The 23573-nt window shown below is 39.3% G+C and overlaps 1 protein-coding gene across 6 annotated transcripts in view; it reads left to right on the top strand.

Moving 5' to 3' along the window:
- Window positions 1–23573, top strand: part of cadm1a (cell adhesion molecule 1a) — a 391315-nt gene that overhangs the window by 321697 nt on the left and 46045 nt on the right. For all 6 annotated transcript variants that reach the window (XM_038708106.1, XM_038708107.1, XM_038708109.1 and 3 more), the window contains 3 exons: window positions 6622–6780; window positions 12557–12653; window positions 16961–17133. In XM_038708106.1, coding sequence (XP_038564034.1) covers window positions 6622–6780; window positions 12557–12653; window positions 16961–17133 — 429 coding nt within the window. The remainder of the gene's footprint in view (window positions 1–6621; window positions 6781–12556; window positions 12654–16960; window positions 17134–23573) is intronic.

Below are 23573 nucleotides of genomic sequence, written 5' to 3'. Positions count from 1 at the left end.
TTTACTTACCTAGGATCTTCTCAAGTACACTTCACGTAACTGACGCTACTGTTAGCTAGCTTCCATTTAAATGCTAGCTCTTTAGTAAACTGTCAAATGACTACAGTTTGTTCATTTGACTCTGGAGCTATGTTGTGACAATAAAACCTTGTGTTGCTCTGCTGACGCTGAATATGTGAAAGACAAAAGAGTGCAAGAAAATTAAAGATGAAAAGAAATAGAATGGCTGAGGGTGCCAGAGTCCTGACACTAGGGCAGAATTACTTAAATTGCCTTTGGCGGTGGCTCCTTGCCTGGCAGACTTATTTCTAATTAAATGTCCCCAGAATTTAACTTAATTACCTTACAGGATAATCAGGCTCTCTTAAATATCATTTAAAGATTGCAATTGTCATGCTTGCCAATGTAAATCCAACCATCTCTCCTAATATGCACAGACCCATTATCTCACTATTATCTCCCTCACTTTCCTTTTGCTCTTATCCCGTTGTTTAGTGATTTATGCCCCGGCACTAATATCTCCAGTTCTTAAGCTTTGACTGCAGTGAAAGTCATGAAAAGTTGTAGCAGTGCAGGTCATTCCTTTCTGTTCTTTTAAGATAGGAAAATAAGACAGGTAGAAAAAAGAAAAGGCAGGTAGGTAAGGCAATCCATTGACTGACAGGGACCAGAACAACTATTAGCCTCAAGTCTTATGAGACAACCACAGGGTGATTTCAATTACCCTGCTCTACCCCACCAGGAAGACTCTTCAAATGGATAAAAGAATATTTTGGGCAAAGTAAAGCGAATGAAAGAAAGAGACATATATTTAATATAACTAAATAACTACTAACTACTAATCCCTTTCTGTATCTGGTTAAATGATAACAGTTAAATAAGTGAAGAATATAGGAGGCACAGAGGGCCAACTAAGTTTGTATATTCAATCTTTAATTGATCTACAAAACACTTAAAGTGCCACTTCAGCTTTCATTTGACCTTCCACTGCCTTTCAGTGACATTCATCTCTACTGGCACCACTCCAAAGTTAGTCTCTCAGAATATTCTTAGTGCTTAACACAGCATGACATTTTCAAACAGAGAGTTATCACAAATTTATCAACAATACTCACTTCACTTTTTAAGGGCTTTTGTAGTTCTGTTCTACTAAAGTCATATAATTGTCACTAGCATGGTAGTTTTATCCAAAGAAAATTTGGCTAAATTAAAAACAAGGGCACCATTATGATTAGTAAACAGTGTATCGAGTGCATTCATGGAATTTTATTTTACAGGACATATTATACAGGGCTGGACTAGTAAATAAAGTCCTGGGTAAACCATAACTCTTATGTTTTTGGTAGTGCTGGGCAACCATTAAAATTTTTAATCCCGATTAATTGCATGGTTTTCTGCGATTAAACGCAAATTACCCTTTGCTAAGCCACGCCCTGAATTCGTAGCTGACCAATCACAGTGCAGCATAGGACTCTCTCAAACTGAGGCCCGACACTTTCATGGCTGCGCTCCATTGACTCTAATGCAAAAAGAGTAATTTTCTTGCTTTCTTTTGCTGTATTTTTCCAAGATATGGTCAAAGCTGTCCTGGGGCACTTGTAATAGTTACAGTTGCTACCCAGAGAGGTTGAAAGGAGAAGTACGATTTATTCCCTTTCCAAAACCTAAAACAAATCCAGAAAAATGTAGACTGTTGATTATTCCTCATGTAAAGTTAGTTAGCTAACACTAGTATTTGGATAATAAGGCCAGCCATTGTAAAATCATAAAGCCGTTAAACTGTTCTCACTGGCATTACAGCCCAGTCACACCAGCATTTTAAAACAGCAACATTTTAACACAAAATTATCATTTTCAATGAAATCCAAAGAGCCATGTTTTGCAGAGAGTTATGAGACATAAGTTGATGGTTTAAGTCCCAGTGACTGAGCTACCTAGTTTGCTAACAGTCAGTTTGCAAAGTTTTGTAAATGGTCAGTGAAACACCCTTCATTAATATTAATACGTAGTGACTGCATGAAGAAAAGGAGGCAAATTCTGGCAGAAAAGCTACAAAACGAAATTTAACTCCGTTTGACACTGACGTTCCTTTTGGTGAAGCTGAAGCATGTTGTTTGGTGGGTAAAAAACACATTTTCTCGCAACGCTTGTGCACTGGAAGAAAGAGGGCACTGGAGCTCCACCCCTTTATAACCGATCTGCAGGAAGGGGCATCCCTCCTGAGTAGTGACGTCGCTGGCTGGAGACTGGCCGCTGACTCATTGAAAACAGCATCAATTGAAATGTAATTTGTCCTGTTCACCTTATTTATGAGAATAAATTGCACTGCATGCAAATGTTAATTAATATGATTTCTGATTAAACTGTAAAACATATTTGAGGCGTTCTTTTGCAGAAACAGATATCTCCGTTTGTATTTATGACGCACGTTTCCAGCCCTGTTTTGTACGTACGCACTGTTTATAAATGAGACCCCAGGCCTGTAGCCAACTTAGGTAGTGTACCAACCTTCAGGGAGACAAGGATCAGGAAAACTACATGTACTACATAAGGACTAATTGGCAATACACTCTGGCCCTAACACGTAGCATCTTGTGAAGTGACGTATATTTTTTGATGCCCGTAGCACACGCTGGGTGAGCATACAAACAGAAAGGGTAGTCAAGGCACAGTAGCTGGGATGTGCCAACCCTGGGAGAGAACGTGACTTTAAATTGCTTAGTAGAGAGTAGAGTAGTTGAGTGTTGGCACACGTCAACTCTGGGCGTATCCTGATGTGACAATGTGGATCAACCCAGCATGATGCCTCCAGTATTTGGGCTTCAATAGATAACAATAGGCACATGTGTTTTGACGCATCTCGTGTGTTGCCCTCAAGATCTACATTGTCTATACTTGTACAGATATTTGATACAGCACATTTGGAGTACTGTCAGATGTCAATCTTATCTGACTACTCTGTCTCCTCTGCCTTCCTCAAGGAATGGGCACCAGTCACTTCTTCTGCTATACAGTGCACAGCAGGATTCATTTGCTTTATCTCTAGCAGAAATGGACGGTGAGCTATAGTGGCTCTTCAATGGTCATGTGATGATGACTCAGTTCCAGGGTTAACCAAATTTACCTCACAAACTGTAGTTCCCAATTGTGTCATTTCCATCGTAGATAGAACTGAGAAGAAGCATTTCTTATATCTGTTGTAGCAGTCATTGTGGCAGATTGCCTCTGTCAGCCTACCGCTGTATTTTACATTGTGTGCCTTATGTTTGGTTTGGCTACAAACCTATAGTACTATTTTATAACATAAAGCAGTTAAAGGGTGACATTCTTCCTGTGCAAATGGAGCTACGGTTTGAAAAATTTTGGTAATGGTTGAATAGAGAGGAGGGGCAGGAATTAAAATGGAGGCTCACTGATCTTCTCAACCACATTACCATTTATAAAACATTATTTTTTTACATGTCTTTCTTTTGCTACTTCCCTTTGTACAGGTTTCAAACCTATACATATTTTCATTTTACAATGAATCCTAAGGTAAAAAAATCCAGAAACCCAGGACTTGAATAAAACCCTCTTTTTACCACTGTTTCATGCATCTCAAAAGACATTTTGATTTGAGCAGACCCCTTCAGGTTCCTGTTTCAGGTGCTTTCATGAATCTGAAGCCTCTAGTGGTATTTATTCATGACAACCTGTTCCTTTACACCAGGCACATCACACACGTTTGCTTTTCCCAGCATCCAAAGAGACAGCTGTCACAACAGTGATGGTATCACCACAGTGGCTAAGATGCAGTATGGGAGAGGGTAGAATGTGCACTTAGCCCATATTTTAAAGCTAAAATATGAAATGATGTATGCAACTGTTTACATTAAGACAGACTTTCTCCTGTAACAGCATCTCTCTTGGCAGACTCTTGCTTCCAGTATTTGTTTTATTGATGGGACACAAACACACTTGTGCAACAGACTGTTAGGAAGTAGGACAAAGGGATAAAAATAATCAATCTCTATTGCGACTTGGCTGTGCAGTGCTGTCTGAAGCTATCCCTCTTATTTTGTATGACTGTGATGAGGTATTCTCTTCATTGCTTTTGAGAACATATTGTTTGTGTGATATTACAGAGCAGCCACTAATCAGAGGAGGGTTACTTTGCTAGATTTAGATCTGGCAGTGCAGCTGAAAGGTGGCCACACAATAAATCTGGCTTTCTAAAGCCTAATGAGTGATTCACAGTCACGTAGTAGCCCCTGACACCATGCAATTGTTACCTGATTCACCTTATCTGACCATGCTCCTCACCATCACTCTACATACAGTATTTTGCAAGGTCAATGGAAGAAAGACATTCTACTTACAGCCAAACAATTGCTGCCTGTGTCAGGTTTCAGCTGTGTTATTTTGTGTAAAACTAAGTGGACTGACCCTTCAACAAAACAAGTTGTTCACAGAGTACTCCCAGAGGAACCAATGATGCATAAAATAGAATTTCAGCAGAAGTCGAGAAGAAATCGAAAATATTAACTTTCGATAATATTTTTAGAAGAAAAGCTTGTAGACTTTATTATTATTTTCTTTTGTAAAGTCAGCCTAAACCTCTGGAGCTTTATATATGCCTTCAGAGTGAAAAACACACTAAAAAATCAATTGAGCCCTAAAGCAGGAAGCCAACCAACCAGCAAACTATGAGGAGTCATTTAAATGATTAGGACAACAAGCAGTGCTGTGTTTAGTTTAAACCAAATACCAAGTTTTCACCTCTTACTTCCCAAGCCCTGGGTCTAACTTCTTTAATTAGACATTATAGATCACATTTCAGAAACTCCAGGGGCTCTTCTCATTTCTCTATTTTGTACCTCCTTGTCTTCTCGCTACTTCGTCCTCCTGCCTGTATTTGCTGTGACATTCCTGTATGCATAGAAACATTTAAAATGACAGCTGCCTCTCTAATCAGCAAGTCAAGTTAACTCCCTCTGGGACAATAAAATCTACAACACACAAAGAAATGACCTGGAAAGCTTGCGCTGTTCGGCACAATTTTAAAAGGGAATATAGCATACAGGGACCATTAGAGATGGAAAGAAATGTCCATGCGGATCTCTAAATCTGAGAAAATAATTAGTTCTGGTGGTTGGCGGGTGGATGATTTATGCGTACATGCGGATTGCGATAATGTCAGAGCCAATCCGTGCAAAAGACCAATTCAGCTGCTATAACTGTGACATGACCAGTGCAAACAGCTGCTAACTTATTATTATTAGGCTATATCTACAAGAACTTCCTCTTGCAGTCAAGGCTAATTTTCTGTGTATATACGTGCATGTGTGTGTGTATTATAAATTTAAAAAGTATGACATCTGTACATTCTTGTCACATTGTGCCACGTTGTGAATTGGATTAAAAGTAAAGTTGTCATAAACACTGTTATGCTCATCTGACAGAGGTCATAAAATACAGTGGTAGACTATAATAACATAATGCACAGATGGTGCAGCTGTGACACAAGTCATATTTAATTGACGATGTTCAAAATGACTGCTCCGAAGCAAGGGTGTCTCATTTTGTTAAATGCCTGTTGCATCGACTCATCTCGCCTTGTGTCTCTTCCTCACCTCCTCCGCTAACATCTCAGAACCAAAATAAAGAAAGGATTTGAGGATGTACGAAATGAGAAAGGAAGAATAGTGATGCAGTGGTAAGCACTGTTACCTAACAGCAAGAAGAGTAATGGGTTAAAATCCTCTGGCAAGATGGGAACTAGAGACGTTGCAGGTTAGGTTTACTGAAGACTTTCAATGGTTTTCTGTTTGTATGCATCAGCCCTGTGATAGACTGACAACCTGTCCAGGGTATACCCCACGTGTCACCCCGTGTGAGCTGGGATAGGCTTCAAACCCCTGCAACCTTGCAAAGGATAAGTGGCTGTATTTCTTGAACAGCCTCCAATGTTTTTCAACCCTCAGTTATTCCTCACATTAGGTTGCGGAATACTTGAGGAGAAGGAGAACATACTGTATCCAAATTTTGGGTCTGGGTTGTGTTTACAGCAAGCTAAGCAAAACACACAAAATATACCTTTGCCAAGTCATATTGGGCCCAGTTATAACTGTGCTACTATAACTGTACTTGTATAGTGCCTTTGTAGTCTTCTGACCACTCAAAGCGCTTTACACTACATGTCACATTCTCCCCAATCATACACTGATGGCAGAGACTACAATGCAAGGTGCCAACCGGACATTCATCCACTTCTGGAGAAATTTGGGGTTCAGTATCTTGCCCAACACTTTGACATGCAGGCTGGGGAAAGCCAGGGATCAAATTGTGGGCAACCCAACTAATAGCCCCTGAATTCCTTCATCTGTACATTCCGGTTTAATGTTTTTGTGAGAGTCAGCAGTTGTTTGGTTAAAAGCTATTTAGCTTTAAGCTTATAGTAATGCTTGCTAAGGAATTCTGTTCTTTACTTAAGAAAGTGCAAAACTGTATTCTGCCATACCTACAGTAAGCGATGTGAATTTTATGGACTTTCTCTGTGAGGTTCATTCATATTTTAACTGAAATCCAAAATGCACCTGTATTGCTGTGTTTAAGTCTGCTTGTCTTTGATGTTTCCCTTAGGCAAGCCTAGAGTTGAGCTGACCTACGACAAGATGTACACAGTAACCAGCCGGCTGACGTTCACAGTTAGTAAGGAGGATGATGGTGAACCTGTGGTTTGCATCGTAGACCACCCTGCAGTCAAGGACTTTCAAGCACAGAAATACCTGGAGGTGCAGTGTAAGTACTTCTGCTGAGTAATACATTAGAAGTCAGCATGGATATTTAACCTGGATCATGCAAGATTATTTATCTTTTAAGTGTCACATTGGCTTAACCTTTCCCCACCAATTAAATGACATAAATTTGCTACTTTTCCCTGAACTAAAACTTTGGTGTATGACATGTATGGCAGTGTCACTGAAGTGAATTCATCTCTATGCACAGGTTACGATGAATAAAAGCGGAACATTGGACTGCAGTCAAACATACTGTTCCATCTCCACTAATTAAATAACAATTTCCCACAGTTCCCCTCCACTGAAACTTTGGTGCATTGCACTTTCATCAGAGGGAACTGATCTCGGCACATGATGTCATCACTACAGTATGAAGCATCAGAAAATGACGGGATTGCAGTTGACTTCAGATTGCAAGATATCTTTCAAAACATTGTTGTTTGGGGCCAAAAATATGTTAAAGCAGTGCAATTTGAGTTTTTTTAAGTTTTAAAAGGCATTGTGTCTACATAAGGAGCCAAGAAGCATGACATCCACTGCAGACACATGTTGTCGTCTACCCTGAAAATAGCTCCAAAAACACACAGCTGTGATTACTTACAGCACCCAAAATGTATTTAATTCATTATATTACATTTGCACCTGTTCAGCAATGATATCCTAATTAATGTAATAATTTAGTTTATAGGACTCAAAGTGAAACAGGGTACAACCTTAATACTGAAACACTGAAATGAAAAGAACATAGAGACAAACACAGAAAAATTAGATGTCAGATGTAAAACATCAAAAGTAGACTACACAAAAACATTTGATGAAAAATGATGTTATAGGTGTGTAAAATGCAAAAAGGAATAAAAAACATAAAAAATTTGTGAAATTTGCCAAGAATATATAAATGAATAAATAAATTAAAATACTGAATATGAGATTTATTGTCTGATAAACATAATCCAAGTAAAATTCTTCACAAAACAAACAGAAGAAACAAAATGTAACCCTTAGTGGAGGTCAGAAGTCATGTTTTTATTGCCATAACTGCTTTACATTACAACAGAGAACAATTGTTAGGCATCACAGAAAGGTATTTTAGTAGGTCAAATGTATAAAAGATATTAGACCACAGGCCTTACCATAACATTGGGGGAAAAAACTAAATTAACTACCCCAGCCATGTGCCAAGGAATTAAAATTCTAGCAGTTTTAGATCTTTTTATTGATGCAAAATGAGAACATTTCTGTATTTTATGCCTCTGTAACCTTATGTCTTTGGCCTTTTGAATGTCCTAGCGTTTTATTAAAAAAATAAAAACTCTTCTGTAGCTCTCTGACCTTTCCCTGGGAAAGCGAGAAGAGGAGATCAGCTCATCTACAGAGGCAGCATGGCATTTTGTTGGCCTCTGATAACAGGGAGCTCACATGGACCACCCGGCTCTGTGCCTCACACTGTTTCATGCAGGGGCTGCTGCTGTCATGCTCTGTGCATACTGTACTGGGCAACAAACAGGCATTCCCAGTCCTACACACAACCTTGTCTTTGATCTCTCTGCTATACAGTTGAATATTACATCTGGACCGTGTTGACTGAAGAATGTGACTGCTTGTATGGAACTTATTCAGACAATGATAGGTGATTATTTCAATTCTGTTATTTTATGTGTCTGTAAAATACTAGGGAGCAGTTCTTGATTTCCAGAGGTATTTGCTTTCTATGTGCACTGACTAAAAAATACAGCAATTAATTGTAATAAATAAATTGGAAGTGTACTAATTGAACACTAGGGGTGTAATCCAAACAGAATCCACAGTTCAGTGGATCATGGTTTGGAATATTTTCAGTACAGCAGGGAAAAGAAAAGCACAGGGAAAAAACATTTACATTATTTATTTTGAAATATAAATAGTGGCTAATTGGCCATCATACTTATTGTAAGCATTACACTGTTGGCATAGGGTCAAAAATTTAAACAAAATTAAAAACATAAATATTAATATATCCACAATATAATAATAATATACTTATTTGTGTGATGCTGTTGCATATGGGTTATTTATTAAATGGCATGTTTGACGTGTGCAGTTTTTGTCCATTTCACAATACGTGAATAAGAGCCAAAGACTCCTCCAGCTCAGCTTTTGCCCATTTGCCTTAGCCATGCTAACAACGCTCGATATATTAAGCTAAACACCCAGAGGCTATCTCAACTAGCATGGGTTAGCAGACAACATCTGTCCTACTGCCAAAATTGTCCAGGTGGAACATTTAACACTTAGACAGTATTTATGTTCCACATATTCTAAGAGGTAGATCTAATAAAAAGCTAATTCTCTATTTTACCTAAAGTTAGTAACTAATTACATGGTCTTTTCTACAAACCTGATAATCCAGTTGCATATCTGTTCCTTCCAAAGCAAATTATAAACGTCAGGACCCGTAATAAAGCATACTTTTGCTGTTACTACACAGTGACACGCAAGATTGTTTACTGATTACTGAGATAGATGAGGTGATTTACATTTAATCACTCACTGTGTGGGCAATTTGTGAGTGGAATGAAGTGTATTGTGTAGTAAGAATCGACAACAAAAAGGCCATTGTCAGGGGGCAGCATAATTATAAGCTGGTAATTTTCATGTGTATAAGCAAAGCAAGCTGTTTTGCTCCGTTGCCTGGTTGTTTTTCCCTTAAGGTCAGCTTGCTGCAGAGAGATGGATAGTGCCTTCTTGAGTGCTTATGAGGTGAGGCACACACTAAAGCAAATAATTCAGTTAGCATAATGATAACGGCCCTCTTGCATACAGTAGACACTATTTCATTTTCACTAACGTGGCAGTATCCAGTGGCAGTGCGGTATGTGTTTTTTCCATCAAGCAGAGACAAGAAAGCTCAGCCATAACTACTTGAGGCTATCAAAACAACCTACAGATGCCTGGCGTCCTTCATGTTTATGGATCCGAGATGACAAGGTCAGATGACGTGAGTGAAGAAAAAGTTGCAGGACGCCATGTAGTGCCTGGAGTGGAAACAAAACCAAAGGGTTGCTGTCTAAACCCGGGCATACCCACTGAGCAGAAGACTTGGCTTTTTGCCCATCTGCTGTCCATCTCCAAGACAGAGAGCCGGCCACTGACAGGGTGTGATTTAGACAGATGGATGGTCAAACATGTTGTTTGTTGCAGAGAAGGTCGGACAACAGTGTGGAACTTTTCTGCTGGCTTTGAAATCATAACTCAGGCCCGAGTCCTGTGTCTAAAGGCTGATGACAAATGCAAGTACCAAGGTGTGCATTTAGGCTATAAATTAGGGAAAAGAACAAGAATAATTTACACCAGAATCAGAAAACTTTCATTACACCGTTGTGACTCAGCAGTCAAATTGTTATTTGAGTAACCAGGCTAGAACATTATGTGCTGAAATCATTCATGTGTGGTCTTCAGGTTAATTAAGCTATTAATGTATTGCCAAAAATGTAGGCCATCATTTTAGATCAAATCCTGCTTTTGATAAAGGGGTGATTGTTAACAACACTCATTGTGTGGAAATCAAGCGGCAACCTCCGGCTCTCACTTCCGATACCAATGCGGAAGTATCTGAAACTGCAATTCATCAAGTGGCCACTTGAGGCTGGCTGCAGAAGGGAGTCAATCTCCATTGACCCCCATGTTAAAATGCCCAACTTGTGACAAATATAAAAAGTACCTTTCTCTCTCAAGTGTCCTATTCCAGACAATAATCCCACACAGCCCTGCCGACAGCAGCAACGTTACTCAAAATAGCGGTGTGGGGAATTAATTAACGTGATAGCAGCCATGGCTAACGTTTTACAAGATATACAGCTTCCATCATGTAACTGAGGACTCTACCGCTAGCTTACGTTTATTACAAGTAACATACTGAGGTGACATCCAAAAAAACGACTCGTAACCTCTCGTAACCAACGGTATGTAAATTGATTTGCTTGAAATTGTTTGTTTTAGCTGTAACGTTAAGTAAACTTAAGATAATTAATAACTGATTCATAGTTGGTCTCAACAAAATCTAACTTTAGTCTTGCAAAATAACGTTACCACATTTATATATTAAAAAGCATTTAAAACCTTGTGAAGTATAATGTCAATAACAGATATGTGATTATTTTAATATTCTCCAGTGTCTTACCTTGACTGTAGCTGGTAATGTTGGTAAACTGGTAACAACCAGCCACAGGTTCCAACCTCCAACGTACAGCACCGCAGACTTGCATGTAGCATTTGCTCCTTAGCATGAGCTAACTCGGTCACGTCGAACTAGGCGGGAGTGGTTTCAGCAACACGTCACCTCAGCTCCACCTACGACCCGCCTCTTTGCCCATTTTTGGTTATCTGGGAGTGACGCACGGTGACGCGCTACCAAGATGGCGCCGGCCAGCTCCGCTAATTTTGAGCTTCAAAATGGCTCTTCAGAAACCAATGGGTGACGTCACGGATGCTACGTCCATTTTTATATACAGTCTATGGTGGAAACACGTACCTGTTATTTTGAAGCATAAGCCATGTTTAAAGTCAGAGCAGGACTTTTGTTGCATTTGTTTTGTCTCAGTCTTACTTTCAGTATGTGTACATTGAATTCAGTCCCCAACCCAGATGATAGATTGAATAAAACATTTCTGTCCAGAATAAAGGATCATCTCTCACACCAAGATGAGAAATGGCTTTGATAACACCAGCAACAGTCAACGGAATGTAAACAATAGAACCTCCATGCTTGCAAAGAATAGAACAGCATCAACTGTCAAAGCACCCCACTGATTTGTCAAAACAACCTCCTTACATTTTCTTTCCAGCTGCCTCAGCTCTTCAGCAGTTTCTTCTGTTTTGTGCAGCAACTTTATCAGGTAATGTCTTCGGACATACTCTAGGCTACCTGTGACCAAACACTTAACCACATCTATCATTCCCAAAAGCTTTGGCACTGCTGAAGAATGACTTGATGGATGGACGATCTAATGATGAGCGGGTTGAGGTTAAGGCAGTAGTCAAGTTATCTAGCTATCACCTTGACATGATCTTCTCCTTCACTCCAACAATGTTGGTGCTGATCAAGGTTGTTGTTCTTGTTTCTGCACTAATCGATTTGTTTATTCTTTAAATCTGTCATTATGGTGAGCAGTTTACTGTATATTCAGTGTGAAGAAAATCGTTATTAGCCACCAAAAGCGACTGGTAAAAGCAGACCAAGTAAGGCTGTTGCAGTAAAACTGGACAGTGGATGGAGCTGTAGCAGCAAACTGCAGCTGATATATCAGCTGAGTAATAATATGAGTAGGCAGGTTTTGATATCTGTGCCATACACCTCTATGAGTATCATTGGATGCTTCAAGTCAGCTGGTAGCCTTATGGAGAAACATCAGCTGATGCCAATCAGCTCAATGTCATGCTCTGCCTGAACAGCAGTGCTTTACGTCAGTCCTGATTGGACATGAATCCTTACTGTTTGCTGCAGCACCTCTGAGAATGTGTCAAGGCAAACATATTGGGAGAGTTTTTGAAGTGCTTCCACTAAACATGAGTCATGATGCATAGTTGTTATATACATACGGACATAACTTTTAGAACTGGAATGAGCTTCAAAAGTTTGTACCTTCATGTTTATGTATGCTGCAAAAAGCAAGACTGCAAACAGGAATCAATCAGAAAGAACATAGATTTGGAAAGTAGATGTACACTGAAGATAGATAATACCATGATCGTTTTGTTGTCCCCGCATCTAATTTTCTGTTTCTCTCTCATTCTTTCAGACAAACCGGAGGTGAAGATCGTGGTAGAATTTCCTCAGGGTCTGACCAGGGAAGGAGAGAACCTGGAACTGACGTGTCAGGCCAAAGGCAAACCTCAGTACGACACACACACACACATACATTTAACTAATTAAAAATGTGGTATGGGCAGAGAAAGCACCAGCACATTTATGTATTCATCCAAATACCTAGACTTAATTCCTTAGTGTGTAAATGTGAGTGTCTTGTTGCAGTAGTGTGTGGAACTGTCTTACTGTTTTGTCCTTGCATTTAAGAAGAACTTTTGCAGTAGCAAGTACTGTTGAGTTACATTATATGAGAATATAAACATATACAAATATAAACGAATATTAACATATTACAATTCCAGCAATCAGACATAAATAATAGAAAACCATTAAAGTTTTACTACCCATTGTCTTCCAAGGAAGTTTAAATCAAGGGCAACTCGACTTGGTTAAAGATACTTGAAGATGTTTCACCTCTTGGATATATATCAATAGATACCTTTTTCAGGGTACAATCTAGAGAAGAGTATGCAGCTGTAACCTCAGAAGTGTGGTCTCCTTCAAAGCAGACTTGCAGTACATCAACTTCATACATTTTTTAAAACATACAATTGTGTGGGCGAAAGGAAAAAGTGGTAAATTAAATTAATATAGATATGTAGTACAGAACAGTGGGGGGAAACTGACTATAAGAAAAGACAAAATGTAAAATATTAAACCTCATATAGGTGATTCACAAGACCATTTGCAGAAGCTGTGCCTCTGGACACTTGCACATGCCTATATTCTGTTGTGAATAAACAATTGATGTAGTACATTTTCTACAGTAATAAATCTGAAACTTGTGTGGATATATTGCAGTAAGATCAACAATAATATCCATATGATTGCCAATAAGCTCAACTGCTGTCAACTGAAAATAAACATTCAAAGTTAAAATGTTACCACTTATTTTGTGTAGTTTTATTCAACATGGTATTAATAATGCATCATGTTTCAGATACTGTAGATGTCTATACCGTCTGTCCTCAGAATTAGCAGCTTGTCAGTACTTTCTCTGCGCACACTGCATTTGTTTTTATTTCCTCACCTTCACAAGTCGATGGTGGGTTGGTTGCTGCTCTGTGCCACAAGAGATCACCGGTATTCCGTTTCAACATAATAAGAAAACTAATAAGCGCAAAGCCCCCAGGCAGTGTAAAACCCGGTGTAAATTCTTAATAAATGCCTTTGGATGTATAGAATTAGCAATGAAAGTTGGCTCTAGGAATGTGAAATGTTACTTTGGGAGAAGAATCTGAAGTTCGTATGTGATGTTGACAGGCCTGAGATGTGGTTGTACTAATCACTGGCTCTAGAACCAGTCTTCTAGATGGGAGCGGAGATCAGAGAGTTGGGAGTAGAGCTCATGGATAAGAGGGTTGTCTTGACACAAGCACGTATGGCAGAGAGGAGAACTTTGACTAAACCACTTAACGTTGCCTAAAGACCCAAGGCCAGACATTTCAAACTGACCATTGCTGGATACATTATCTCTTAACTGAATGGCTGCTATTTTCTTTTTCAGGACTTTCAAAGGGGAAATTTGAAACTAGCCTGTAATTATGAAACACATCAGAATTACAGTGTGATATTTTCAGCAGGTGTTTAATTAGCACTCCTTTAAAGGCGGAGGACAGAGCAGAGAGAGGCATTAATGATAGTGAGCGAAGCGGGTTCTAATATCTAGCAAGAAGAATTTTAGCTGGAAGATGGCTGAATAGGCAGGGTGTTTTTAGTGATAAGCGCTAATCTTCTGAAGGTAAATGTGTGAGACTGAGGGAGTATGTTGATGGACTCATGACACTGGATGTGCACAGATGGAGTCAATTTTGTGATTAGAGTTAAAATATTACACAGAGTTGAGTTACAAGAACAGACCCAAAGTCATTTTTGCCCCAATGTCAAAAACACCACTTTTCCAGGCTTAATCAGTTCTTTGAAATGTCTGGTCTTTGCAGCAGAAAGCTTTGCCATTCATTAAGCTTTTATTCCACATGTATTATCTTTAAACCAAGGTATTGTTTTTTTTAGATGACAGGCCTTTGTGAAATGACATGTAATGGTGTGCAAATGAAGCCATTTCACTCAGGGGTGAGTGAAGGAGTGAAGGTTTTATGCTCCTGGCAAGAGAACTATCCAAAAATCAATACAGTTGGTGCTGTTAATATCAATCATATTAGTTTGTTGACAAGGCAGTTCAAATTTGAACAGAACAAAATAATCATAAGATGAAGCTGGAATTATGAATATTACATCAGAAATGAGTGATGTGACCAACTCATGGGTGTGGCATCTTTTTGTCTTTGTTTTTTTGTTGTTGTTTTTTTTTGCAAGTCTATTCAAATGTGCCAGTCATTGACAAGTATTAGGCTTACCATTAAAAAGACATCTGAAAGGCTTGAAACGTTGCTCTGAAACATTTGTAGTTTGCTTTTTTGCAGAGGAAGACAGCTGTAATGAGCTTGGATACACAACAGTTGCAATAAATTTTAATGGTAACCCAAAATAGAGCTAAATAACAAGCTTTCCATTTGTCCCCAACAGAGTTAGCTATTTGTGTCTGTCACTCCTGACTAATGTTATATCCTACTATAGTCACAAATGACAGACATAAACAGTTAATTATTATCCTGCATCAAGATGTCGTGTGAAGTATTTGGGCTTGTGTGCCCCTACAAGCCCCATAGCATTTGCCTATGCAGCCAGCTCTGAGCCCATTTCATTATATGTGCAGTCACAGGTCTTGCATGAGGTCAGTCCCTGTGCTGATCTTTGCGTATGCAGGGAATCATGGGTTAGCAAAACTGGCTTGACTTGTCCTTTAATTTGACCCAAATCTAACTGCTACTCTAAGTCAGAGCTAGCATCACTAAACTGTCCTCACTTTCCGGAAGAAAAAAAACCTGTAAAACTTTGTGTGATTCTCTGAAGTGTAGAAGTACAAGAACACACAAATACACACACAGACACACACAGGACAAAACACTATAGTGTACTTCAGACTGATGCTCCCCACCAGCCCCCCACAGTTTTCATACGTGGCATAGAGACAAGCTCACTACCTGTATTCATTTTATTAAGATGAAAACACAATCAATACAGTGAGCCGGGAATTGGAAGTCATTTTCATTAGAGCTGCTGAGAGTTGTGCAGTCATTACCAGCAGATAGCACAGGGGGCCGCGGCTGCAGGCAGCCATTTGTATTCAACACGCCTGCCCTTCCTCTCTCCTTGCAGCCCCATCTTGCCTCTTTCGTCTATCTCTGTCTATCTTCTTTCTATGGATTCACTTTTTCCTTCACACAACATACCATCCACCCGTAGAAAACTGAACTTTCTAGGTCATATCTCTCACTCCAAATTATCTTATGTTAAGACTTATATTTACAGTATATATTTATTATTTATTTTCATTTAATTTCCACTAGAGAGCACATGTAAAAGACACAACCCTCTCCCTTTCAAGCCGTCTACCACAGCGATTAAATGCACTTGTGGTTTGTTTGTTTGTTTATGCTATTGAGCTCCAACTGCTATTTCATATTTTCTTTTCCTGGATTTTTCACCTCAGCTTTTTTCCCCCTCTCCCATTTGCTTGCTCCCTCCACACCAAATGTTTTCAAATGGAGGGAAACAAGTTAAAACACCACAACAAAATGCAACAAGAGAGACCATCAGCACACACTCAGGGGAAATAACAGTAGCTGGCAGTGGCCATTGGAAGTTTCAGTAGCAAAATAGAGGTGTTTTGTCTTTTCTTTTCTCTTCACCCTCAGTGGCTCTGAGCTCATTGTCATAAAAATGGAATCTGTCACCCTGTTATAAACCTCAGTCAAGGTAGAAAAGAGAACAAATACAGACGCTTGGTAGGATCCCACCTACACAGCAAAACTCCTAAGTTTACAAGTGTGGAAAGCCAGCAATTTGAAGACAAAGCTGCTTCACAGTTATTGTTGCTTTTAGCTATACAAATGTCATTTTAATATGTCTTTTTCAGGACTTAGCTATTTTTGATTAGCCTATTTTTCTGACAAACAATTTCTAGAAAATTAATTTAAAAAATGAGGTAAATTTGTCTAGCTTATGGTCAGATTAATGTGGGAAAAGTTCTCAAGTGTTATGTAGAGAACTCTTTTGCCTGCTGCAGTGCTTGCTACAATGGGGGGGTCATCATAGTAAAGGCTATAAGAATATGAATATGAATCCTAAAGTTTTTGGTGACCCACTGACCTTCCCTCTTTTGCCAGTCTCAGGCAAACATTTCCGCTTGTTAGAATAAGTTGATTATCACAGTCTTGAACACTTACATTCTATGACTGTTTTTCTGACTGATGCTCTGGTGTTTTCATTTCAGGCCACAGCGGGTGAACTGGGTGAAGGTGGATGATGATGTGCCATCCCATGCTGTCATCACCGGCGGTGATCTTTACATCGAAAACCTCAACAAGTCTTACAATGGAACCTACCGCTGTGTGGCCTCCAACTCAGTGGGGGAGTCTTTCGACGACTACATCCTCTACGTCTATGGTATGCAGGTCTAAAGGCCCATTTATACTCCTGCGTAGGGTCTACGTGCGTACCTACGCCGTAGGCTACACACGTAGCCATGCATTTATACTTGTGCATAGGTGTGCCCGTATTTCTGCAATTAAACCCTCAAACCTTAGTCGGCAGTTGTGCTACAACCTCCACTGTGTTGACTGTTGCCGGCCGAGCAGGCTAACTTCCGGTTTAACCCTCCGCTAACGTAAATGGGGGTAAAATTGTAAACGTGCGGCTGGTGTAGCCTTTTCAAATGTTACCGAGCGAATGGATCACATTCTGATAGCGAAACGAGTCATTTCGCTCGGGTTGCGACGGTCAAATATATTGATTCACTGTGTTACAGCCGCCGTTTTGGTCGCTAGTAAAAGTTACTTCAAAGCGCTGGGTACTTCCGGTCGGCTCGGAGGCATTGCGAGGCTACCCAGCCGACCAATCACAGAGCTTACGGTCCGCGTCGACTCGACGTGTAGTTACATTTTTGAGGAGGTGCACATCAGGCGACGGCGTGGCCTCTGCGTGGCCTCTGCGTAGCCCCGTAGCCTACAACGTCGATTCGACGCAGAAGTATAATTTACGACTGACCCTTCAGCACTTTATTATCTTTCTACTTGTATCTCTATATCTGCTTTTCTTTCTTTCTCATTCGTTTTTGTCAGTACTTTTCTATATTGGGTATAGTAACTTGCATTCTTAAGCATAAGACACTATCAGATACAAAACTTCTAATGTTTAGCTTGCTTCCTTTTACACAATACATATCTTAGTTATTCTAATGTTTTAAAAAATCTTTAAACTGTTCCCCTTATTGTCTCTGGTGTAAAAGTTTAAATCAGTGATCATGAGTTTACATTTTTTAGAATGAGTAAGTATTTTTCAAATAATTTATAGGTAGGCTGGTGATATTTACAAGGGTGGTGAGTTGTTGGCCCTGGTGCTCATTGCTAGCACCTAAAGCATAGTGAAAACTGTGTTGATTAGCATAATCCAAAGTATGCAGACTGACTTTTAAATAAGAGCTTTGTTTTAATGCAGGTACAGTATACTCTTTATCCTTCCCTGTTTCCAATGGCACTGTGGATATGGCTAATACCAAAAGCTTGTCACTTCACCCTGTCCACTTTGTTCACTTGAATGCGCTTTCTGCCCTGTACCTGTATCAAGATAAATGGGGTCCTGAGGCCACATTAAGACTGACACAATGGGAAAAAATGCAGGCGAGATAAGGCAGGCAGATAAGCCTGCAAACTCATTATTATCTTCTTTCCAGTGCCTGTAACAATGCACCCACACCAAAGAAGCTCCTTTAGTTGTCTTTTAAGCAATGCTATTTTCGCCACCAAAGAAGACAACAAGGTCATGTCCTCAGTATTGTTTTTTTCTGTTAGTATTGTTTGGTTATTTTAATGACCTGAGGAGGAGTTTACATTGTGTATTTACATACACATTGTACTTGAATTCTGAAGACTCACTCTTTTACTTTTAGGGCAAAAATGATTTAAAAAAATAGTAGAGGGATTAAGTGTCTGAGTCATGTTACGGTAGTGTGATGAGGGCCTTGAAATAACGTTTAGAATATCAGGTAGGAAAATCAGATTTTGAGAAAATATAATTGGACAGTTTATTAAACAATACTTTAAAAAGTATTTAAAATAATCAGCAAGTGTCACATTATTTTTGTGTTTGTGCTTGTCAAACATTTCAGTGCGGGGGGAGGGGGTGGATGGGGGATCACAGCATTTCTCAAATTCCTGCTACCAGCCAATAGAGCACATGCCAGCTATTTCCATAAGGTAAAGGTAGTTGGCGAGACTGCAAAATTGTGGTTTAGTTCTAAATGTAAACCTGATTATATCAGCTCCACTGACTCACTGGGTTTAATTTTTAATATAGGGATCCATAGACCACATAATAATTTTATTACATGCTGATGTAAGTCAAGTCACGTCAATTTTATTTATAAAGCCCAAACTTACAAATCATAAATTTACCTCAAAGGGCTTTGCAACCTGTACAGCATACCACACCCTCCATCCAGATAAGGAAAAACTCACACTCAAAAAATTGAATGCTAACCACTGTCATTCAGCATAGTGCAAACCATTTTTGTTTTTTAATTGCATGAAGCACCACAGCCAAGACTTACCTAGGGATTGAGTGTGTTGTGTATGTTCTGTTGACTGTATCCACCTACTTCTGCCAGATTTCTTTGGCTTCCTGTTGATGTAGCATCCTCCTCTCTTTCTCTATGTTGTTCTCTCATCCTCATACGCGTTATCTTAACATGCTTTTGTACTGTTGATACCAATAACATTTTCTCCCTGAGCAGGGCATTACACGCTAATGTGCTCATTTTCCCTGGCCAAAATTACTTTGCTATCACTTTTGGTAGACCCTGAGCCCGCAGAGAAATTATTTGGCTGCTATTGTCAGAGGGAATTAGCAGAGCGAAAATGCTTCTTTTTTTATGTGGAGGGGGGGGTCTCTATGCCTGACGGACACCAGCTGAATGGATGTTATTTACAGCAGAGCAAGCTGCTGTGTTAATGATGAGTGCAATAAAACAACAGAGGCACCACTAAAGATCAGGAAACCGCTTACTGCCACCTGCTATATTACAGTTGTTAATCTATACTAACTAAGTGCATTGTCAGTCTCTCTGTGTGTATATTCTTCTGGTTCCATCATTGTAAAAATCAGGTTAACATTTCGTTCTTAGTTCTAAGCTACGGTAAAAGATTTTTGACAGTTTCAATTTTATAGATAGTTTTGGATTTTTAAGATCTAGATTTAGGATTTAGGGCAGAGTATTAAAATGAGAATTGATATTTAAGTTTGGAGTAATTATTATGGGAATTATTAATAGATAAGATAAGATTTGAATATTAGTATGGTAAAGGTGTGTGTCTGTGCATGCAAATGTGTTTGTAATTGCATCAACTACTGCATGCATAAAAATAAACGCCAATGAGAGCAACCATGTTGTTGTTCACATTTGTGCGATCCATTAAGCACAACTTCGTGTGAATTTTCTGGTAATTCAAGCAGGCTTTTTGTAGGTCTCGGTCTCCCCGGGCCTAAACAACAAAACCCCTTGGTGAGGGCTGCAAGTCGCCCCGCTCTCATCCACCCACACAACCCCCCCAAACGGTGAGAGAAAGACAAAGATAAACACGGTAATGTAACACACGGGCAACTAAAAGCCTTACACCAAAAAAAAAAAGAAAAAAAGCCACCATTAAAACCACAGAAGGCCTCCATCCTTTTAGAGCTAGTCTTTTGATGACTTTGATGTGTCTGTGGCCCCCACACTACTAATGTCCACTGTAATTCAACAGCAAATCATGCCGAACCTTCGCCTTGCTAATGGGAAGACAGGATGCTGTCAGAAGCTGATTCTCACATTATTTTCCAGACCCCCTGCCACCACCACGTACACACAGGCAGCCCCCCTCCTCCCGCTCATACACTACCACCACCATGCATGCACCGTTGTAGTCAACCATTTACCTAAACAGAAGATTATATGTAGACCATAGAGTGTATAAAAGAAGTGGACAGTCTAAAATAATGTACTATGTTTAGATTTAATGCACCACAATACCTCAAAAGTTTGCCACACCTCTTATATGATGTTGTTTTGTTGTTTTTTTTAAAAAGTTTTTTTAAAGTACGTTAGAACTGTGTAATTCAATGATAAAGTCCGCATCGCGCCTCCACCCCCAACACTCCCCCTGCTTGACAGCCAGAACAAATGCAGCCATGGGCAGCATCCCCTCTAATACATCTGATTCCTGAGTATTGTGACCCTAAGTGATGGAGAGCACCGTGAGACTGGCTGACACTAACAATGTTAAAAGGGAAAAGAATGCAGGCTGTACTGCTCTAGCTCTCACTGGCGCTCTTACTTCACAGGGTAAGAAAACACAACCATGAGGGTTTTCCTCCTGCAGTCAAGTGAGACCCAGCACCGAGGGGTTTTATGTTGTTAACGGGCTGCTGCTCACCCAATAACTGTATTCTCTTCCTCCCTGCTCCTTTACCAGCACTGGCCTTTATTGCACACTAGCAGCATGTTTAGTGACCCTGTTGCTCTCATTCGGCTTCTTACTTACTTTACACTCCTTCTCCCTTGAAGCACATGGGAGTTTCTCCAACAGCCACTGTTGCAAGTCACTGTTAGCTCTTTAAGTGGCATCCAAAGTGAAGTGCAAAGTGTACCAAAACATACTATTGAAGCTGCAAGCACTCATAGTATGCTGAAATTGCACTTGAGTGTAAGTGAAATAGCTGGTGTAAAATATTATGAGGAGGAAAAGTAACGTCACTTCCAAAACAAATTTGCAAGGGGTTTATATTTTGAATCTTTGAATCCTTTCTGTCTCTTAAGAAGACATTTTAAACACTTAAATTATGCAGCTGATATTTCCCACTGTAAATCAATGTATGACCTTACAGTGTTAAATTTGGGCACTTGCTGTAACCTAAGAACCCAACATTCATGTGATTACTGTAGATTGCTCCAAAACTGAAATCATGGTCACCTGTAATCTTTGTAATCAGGCCGCCCTTTAAAAGTTCTGAGATGTACATGAGGCCCAAACGCAACTTACTTTGAAAGAAACCAATAGATCAAAATTCATTCAAACCAGGTAGCCAATAAAGAATCATAATTGGAGTATTTGAAGGACGTGTTCTTTTGTTCTTTTTTTTTTTTTTGTTTAGGTATTTTGTAACTTGTCTGTGAAGAAAATCAAAAGCAAGCGTTAAAAGACACACAATAGGCCAATATTTTATGCTGTTTTACCTATTTGAATACACAAATGTCACTTTGAGTCTATGTCAAGTTTATATGTAAAGCCCTTAACCACAGTGAGCGTGTCAGAGCTTCACTGGTTCGCATTATACAAGGAACAAGGACACCTGATGAGGCCAAAAACGTACACAGAAAAACACATACAAAATGGAAGAAAACTTGGAAAGAATAAAATATAGGTAGAGGCACTAAATGGATATTATGACAAAACGACAAATCACTAATAGAGTTACACAGTGCAGCAGGTCAGAAAATGGTATAAAGCAGGGAACCACTAAAGCAAAAAGGGGAGGTCACAATATTACACAAGCGGTGTAATGTTAATAAACTGCATATTATGTCAATTTCTGCCAGTGTGTTAGATGTGAAAATGTCCAACCTTTGATGCCTCCCAGTTGTAGTATCAAAAAACTCTGTGGCAATATTAAGCTACAAGCAATACCTCAATCCAAATTTCGACACCTGTCACTCAAATATACAATATGTTATAAGTAAAGGAGGAAAGGTGTAGCTCAGATATCTATAAAGTGCAAAAAGGCATGTCTGTCACAAGATTAAATTAGGATTGTTAAAGACTTTGGGATTTCCACAGCTTCTACCATTAAACCTAAATCTTTCTGACATTACCGTGTCATCACAATTTGATAGACTCTATCCACATAGTGTTCTAGCTCTCTTAAAGTGCTAATCCAACAGTTTCTGTTAGTAGTACAGAAAACCTGAAGCCACCTTACTGTTTAAACTTTCCAGAGGTCTAACTGCAAGCATTCATACATACCAGATTAAATACATGTTAGTGTTTTAGCATTTAGTGTTTAAGCTACTTTTGAAATGGCATATTTTAAAGGACTGGGTACAGCAGAATAAATTAGTTTACAATATGCTTTACTCTGTTAGTTCCAACAAATTGTTACTCTATCAATTTTTTTTTTCTTTTTGACAACCATCTAGAGTGGTGTATGTGCAGAGTTTGTTTTCACATTCATCTGCTGAAGGGAGGAAGTTTGTTTGTGTTCACCTTAAATCAATTTTAAGTGTGATGTGGAAACTTGAGGCCTGTAGTACACATCCACCAAGAATGGATATTGGATGGATTGCAATACTGCACTATCCTTTGTTGTACTACATTACACTATACATATATAATGCCTGAGTACCCTTTGTCCACTGCTTAACCATTATGTTTCACTTAATGATAATTAAGTCATTGTCATTAAGGGGTGCATCTTAGAATAAAGTATTGTCGGTTAATAGGTTTTAAAAACATTATTTATTACAAGTTATACATTTTTCGCATGTATCATCAATTATTCTGTGCTGGAGCTAGTTTATTTCAGATTTCATATTGTGTGGTGTGATTACTGGCACTGTGCAAATGCAGGGTGTCTCATCCGGTGCTCACGTGGAGTTCTTTAACTCACCGGCTTTAACAGGAATGATTCCTGTCAGGCTGTGTCTCGCAGCTTCCTACGAGCCTGCTCCATTCGTTCAGACCAGAAACACTGATTCATAAGCCTCATCAGTAAACAAGGCCCGGTGACTCAGCGGGAGGAAAACACTTTCTGCCTGTCACATTTGAAAGTCAATGAGCTCCAGTGTTCTTTGATAC

This window comes from Micropterus salmoides, unplaced genomic scaffold, assembly GCF_014851395.1.
Source record: "Micropterus salmoides isolate LMB-PRFRI ecotype aquatic unplaced genomic scaffold, ASM1485139v1 Ms_hic_scaffold_9, whole genome shotgun sequence".
In the NCBI taxonomy this organism is placed as follows: domain Eukaryota; kingdom Metazoa; phylum Chordata; class Actinopteri; order Centrarchiformes; family Centrarchidae; genus Micropterus; species Micropterus salmoides.
Note: the sequence above shows the minus strand (reverse complement) of the source record. Positions and strands in the feature narration are given on the sequence as shown.